The 5331-nt window shown below is 45.6% G+C and overlaps 1 protein-coding gene across 1 annotated transcript in view; it reads right to left on the reverse strand.

The window, feature by feature from the left end:
- LOC104506509 (prostaglandin F2 receptor negative regulator-like) overlaps positions 1-5331 on the reverse strand; it is a gene marked incomplete at both ends in the record, with an annotated part of 17402 nt that overhangs the window by 5185 nt on the left and 6886 nt on the right. The window contains one exon of the mRNA XM_010147481.1: positions 2093-2518. Coding sequence (XP_010145783.1) covers positions 2093-2518 — 426 coding nt within the window. The remainder of the gene's footprint in view (positions 1-2092; positions 2519-5331) is intronic.

Here is a 5331-nt window from a genome sequence, read left to right on the forward strand (position 1 = left end):
ATACCACTTATACAACACACACAAAAAGGTCTTTGACAACTCCGCATGATGTTTACATGTCAAGCAAAGGCTTCCTTATCCTGAATACCCCTCTGTGCTGACATCACCCCCAGACACAACAAAAAACCATTTCTCCTTTCTCAGAAACTCAGAGCAACCTTTTCCAAAGTGGGATTTCTCCAAAGTCCTCCTCTCCAATCACCGCTGAGAAGTTAACACAGACGACGCAAGTAATGAAATAGTTGGAAGAAAAGCTCCTGTGTAGGCACAAGTCCTCCAAGGAAGAGGCAAATATCTGTTCTCTCCTTAGGCAAACACGTGGGAGCCTGGCTGCTGGATTTTATAAGCACTGGGAGCAGTTAGGGACTCAAATCACCAGAGATTCTTGTCAAAACAACAGTCAGAGCGCAAAGGCAGCAGCAGATTAACTCCTTAGTAGTTGCTGGCTACGCTGGGCTCACAGCAGAGTCTGGAGCTCACACGGACAGGATATGGCAGGGAAAGGGCACGCAGAGAAAGGCATCTGGGGCTAGACTGCTGGAAGAGTTGGGGGAGGGAAGGCAGGGAGGGTGTGTGCATGAGGGGTGGAAAGGAAGAAGGGGGGAAAAAAAAATCAAACCTATATATACAAAACACCTATTCAGGAGGAGAAGGTGTTTGTGTGAGAGCTCACTTTCACATCATAAACCCCCCAAAACTCCAAGATTTACCAACAAAATGTACTTTTCAGCATGGGGACTATAACATTTACATTTGTGTTGCAAAATTAGCAGAGCTTTTGGAATAAAACCAGAAACAAGGGAATGTTCACACCTGTCACGGTTTGTTTTCCCTCAGAAATGTCAACACAGGCTGAGACTTTTCAACTCCAGCTGGTCTCTCTAGCTGCTCCAAAGGCGATGATCCATCACGTGTGCGTGTACATACACACATTCCGTGTTGTGGCATACCAACAGAAACAATTGTGACCAGCATTCAGCACTGAGATCTCTCATTCCAGCTGGAGAAGCCAGCTTCAGTGAAAAAAAAAAAATTACCTTTGAGGACCATGCTTGGTCTGGGGACAGAGTACTGAGCAGAGAGCCCACCATTTCTTTCTCCGCTGAAGCACAATCACAGCAGCAGCTCTCCAATTAGCTGTTTAGGGATTATCCCTAAACAACTTTAAACTAATTTCTAACTATTTGTCTCTGAAATATGGTTCTCCACCTGTGGCTGCCTGAGCTAGGCTGTTAAACAAATCTGTCAGGATAAATTCAGCTTAGCTAAGCACAGTGTTTTGCCAAAGACATTACATTCTAGGTTATCCTATTCCTTCTGTCCCTATCCAACAGACCCTCTTGCATGACCTCACATCTAAGCCAAAACAGTATCACTCTAGAAGACATCCAAGGTACATACACCCATTTTAAACCAGTGTTAAGTAATTCAGGTAACTATTTAACTTCCAAGAAATGCTCCCAGAGTCAGTTTAAATACTGAACAGAGCTAGTTCAGTTCTGCCTAGAAAGGGCCCAGATCCAAGCAAATCACAGAATTATTTTGTTCTTCCACTCATTTATTTTCGATACTCTGGTACTACTATGCCCATGAACTTCCTCAAAAGTGTCTTGTAAACATGGGCTTGCAGGAAAGAGAGAAGAAAAACCTCTCAAACTGGCAGACAAAGACTTAAAGTGAGTGACATTCCTCTTTTCACCTCAGGACAACACAGTTGTTAGCAGCAAGATGCATCCTTGAGACCAAAATACTGTGCATCATGAAAGGGGGCAACGACCCCAGCATCACTGCTGGATGCCACCCCTGCCACAATGACAGCCCAGCCCCTGGAAGTCTCAGCACAGTTTGACTGACGTATCTCTGCTTTGCACTTCCACTCCAAACTATTGCATAAAACTGGTGAGTGCTGTTAAATAGCTACTACCCTCCACAAATAAGGGATCTTTACACAAGGTAATAGTGTTCTTTCCTCTTTGTAACACAGAATGCCATTTCCAAAGCCCATTAGCAGGCCTTCTTGCTGATGTGCCTACTCAAGAGAAAACTATATCAGCTATCCAGGTCTTTCAGTAAATAAGTGCGAGGTTCATACCTTGTGTAGCCCAGAAAATGCCGACAGATGCAGAAGTCACATCTTTGCTCTTTACCCAGCTGTTGTTGCGGTGCCTACTCCATGCAGAGATGACACAGAAATAATCCCCTCTGTCACTTTCTGAAGTCCATTGGATTCGTAAACTGAAGGTGTCAGCAGCCTTTTTGGAGAAGATTATTTCCCCATTCTGAGTCCGCTCTCTGCTCCTGTCCCCAAGCAGCAGAGTCCAGTCTGCATCCATCGTGGCCAGGAGTTCCTCTGTCACCACATCGTCGCTGCGCAGGCGCTGCCTGTAGTACCAGGAAACTGCGAAGCGGATGTTTGCTTTGGTGTCCTGTGCGTTTGTGATCCTGCAGTTGAGCTCGGTGGGGTCATCTGAAAACTTGGGTGTTTTAGAGGCATTTAGAAACACTTCATAGTCTGGCTCTGCAGGAGAGGAAACCCAGAAGAAAGAGGTGAGAAGCTACAGCCAGAAGGGAGAAAGGGCCAGAGCTTATTAAGAGATACTGCTAACTTCTAACATCCAGTCTGCAAAAGCACCTGAGCTAGAAGCCAAGTGCCAGAATATACCTTTTTATTACAAGACCTGGGGACTAGGAACTTGGACTACAGCTCTCAGACTTGCACCACTCTGACAGAAGTACCCCTAGCCCTGTATTTCCAAACAAGGCCCTTTGCCTCCTATGTCTAGTCATCTCGGAAAAATCAGGACTAAGCTCTTGTTGAGCAAAACCATTCCTTCCTTTAGGCCTGACTCCAAGAACCCACCAGGTGGGTTCAGTTTCAGCCCAGCCAGTCACCTTTTGCACCCATTCAAATGCCTGGGGCAGCGTGCACCAACAGGAGACTGGTTATTCTCCAGCTTTGTCGCTGGTCAGTCCACCATATTTTCCCAGGTTCTCTCCAGGATAAGAGGGCATTTCTCACCCTGAAATGCCTTCTTTTCCACTTAACCATCCCATCATGTCTTTACAATGTGGTTTAGGAATGTTAAAAAACCACCCAAAACCCAAACAGCTTACCCACCCACACAGCAAGCCAGGGGGCATGGGTACCACCACCATCAGCACTGGCCCCAGGCAGCAGCGCTAGCAGGGCACACTAAATTTCAGCAGGCAGCACAATAAATACTGTGTAAGTTGTCAAAGATCAGAAGAGTTTCCCAGTCTGAACAGAGCTATGAGAGGCTGGACTACCTCAAGCTTGAAAAGGAGAGCCTGAAACTCATGGGTTAAGAATGGGGCTGTTGTATTTAAATCTGAAATAGCTGGCTGTCCAAAGCTTAAAAGTGATAAGGCACCCGCATGACTATTTTCTCTGAGACTACAGAGATAGTAAAGGAAAAAGATTACAGCAAGAACCTCATACCACAAAGGAAATACATATTTATTTACTAGTGTTAGAATATTTTTCTGTCTTGCTGTCTACTATAATTCAGACAAAAGACTAGCTTTCCAACTGTTCGGCCAATGCTCATCACACGGCTTTTGCATCATTAGTGTATTCAGCGCTTTATATTTATTTCTTGCTTTATGTTTTATTTGGCTTTTTGCCCTCCTAGAAACAATTAACCGAAGCTATAATTGGGACAGAGAAAGCAATCCAAGGCTAAAACGTAGGCTTAGCTCAACAGCGAGCCAAGATAATAAAGCATCTTAATATAACTGCTGCGCAAACCGGGTGTGCACATGCACTTTTGGGCTTCAGATGCAAAGGATAAGAACAATTGTATCAAGCAGGCTGGCTGTGGCTATGTTAGCTCGCGGGAAAGATCTCCCACCATTAAGCGTTACACGTGCGGTGTCCTTGCATCTAGCCAGAACAAGGGCACCAATACACACCAGGCACTGGAGTATCTAGTGGTGCTGACAGTGAGTTTCTGCAGCATTAGGTAACACACAAGCATAAAGTACTGTTTACGTAAGTCCGTAGTACTTACTACCAGTGAACGTAAGTGCGGATTTCTGCACGCTTTCGGCATCGGGCAAAATTAAAATGCATAGAATTCCTCTGCTGCAGCCAGGGCACAGATGAAGAATAGTGACCCAATCCCACTTTTGATGTAAGACTCCAGAGATCCTACAGCTACACTACTCTCCCCATTTCATTCACAAAAGACCAGCCTTCTCCAGGGCCTCATGATATATTGCTCACGCTCTGCAATGTTCTCATTATTCCCCCTTGCCACCCCTTTCCCCCCCAGAAAAAGCGGTGTTCAAGACCAATTCATGTTTTCACAGCAACAAAGACTATGAGAGCAGAAACTCTTCTCTAGACAGGAACACAAGAAGGAAAAAGCTGCAAGAAACTTGACTTCTTCAAAAATCACTTCAGGTTTGGTTTATTTGCAGGCAGGGGAAGGATCGCTAAGAGGAGAGTTTTGGCTTTGACAGCACCACCCCAGATAGGCCCTTCACCCTGACAGACACTCAAACAGAGGATTTAGAAAGAATAAAAGGCCGGCTGGATAAATCTCATTCCTCCACTCTGTCAGCTGTCAAAGAACAGCCTCACTGACAGTTCAATGACTTAATACTCCAGCAGCTCTTAACTTCCATTAAGGAGGAGGAGTTGGTGAATCCTGGATGCAGTTGAAAACCCCAAATGCTGAAAATTTATTCTACTTTCCCTTGCCCTCACAACCACACATCTGCAGAAGAGCAGATTTTATTCCCTCCCGTTCTCAAATAACACCAAATTGGAATGAAAAGAGTAAGGAATAGTCCTACAGGTGCGGGCACCACGACAGAGTACATGTGATGCACCTGCACCCGCATGTATGCGCACCCACACGTGGGGGAAGGAGGGAACACTCACGAGTCGAATGTGCAATTTGAGCGGCTGAAGGAGGAAACGAAGACATTCATCACCTGCGCACTTCTGGCCCACATTACAAGTATACTTGGCAACGGCCACGGCTCAACTGCTCTGTACAATGCTAAAATGCAAAATTTGAAGTCATTGTGGCTGGGATTTAACCTTGTGACACAGCTATTTATGCCTGAGAAACAGGCTTCAGAGTGGGCTCTCTATATGCTGGCCTCATTCAGCACTTTTATGTTGGAGGAGCTCTGCCTTTGTAATTGGACAGTACCACCAGTTTGCGATGACAAGAGACTCTGAGTGGGTACATTGAGAGGGTTTAGGCCTGGATACTTGCATCTGGTCAAAGCTGGGAACAAACATCAAGTACCAGAGCTCTGCCAGTTCTCCCCCAGCTCACACCCAGGTTCATTCCT

Source organism: Eurypyga helias, unplaced genomic scaffold (assembly GCF_000690775.1).
Source record: "Eurypyga helias isolate BGI_N326 unplaced genomic scaffold, ASM69077v1 scaffold442, whole genome shotgun sequence".
Lineage (NCBI taxonomy): Eukaryota > Metazoa > Chordata > Aves > Eurypygiformes > Eurypygidae > Eurypyga > Eurypyga helias.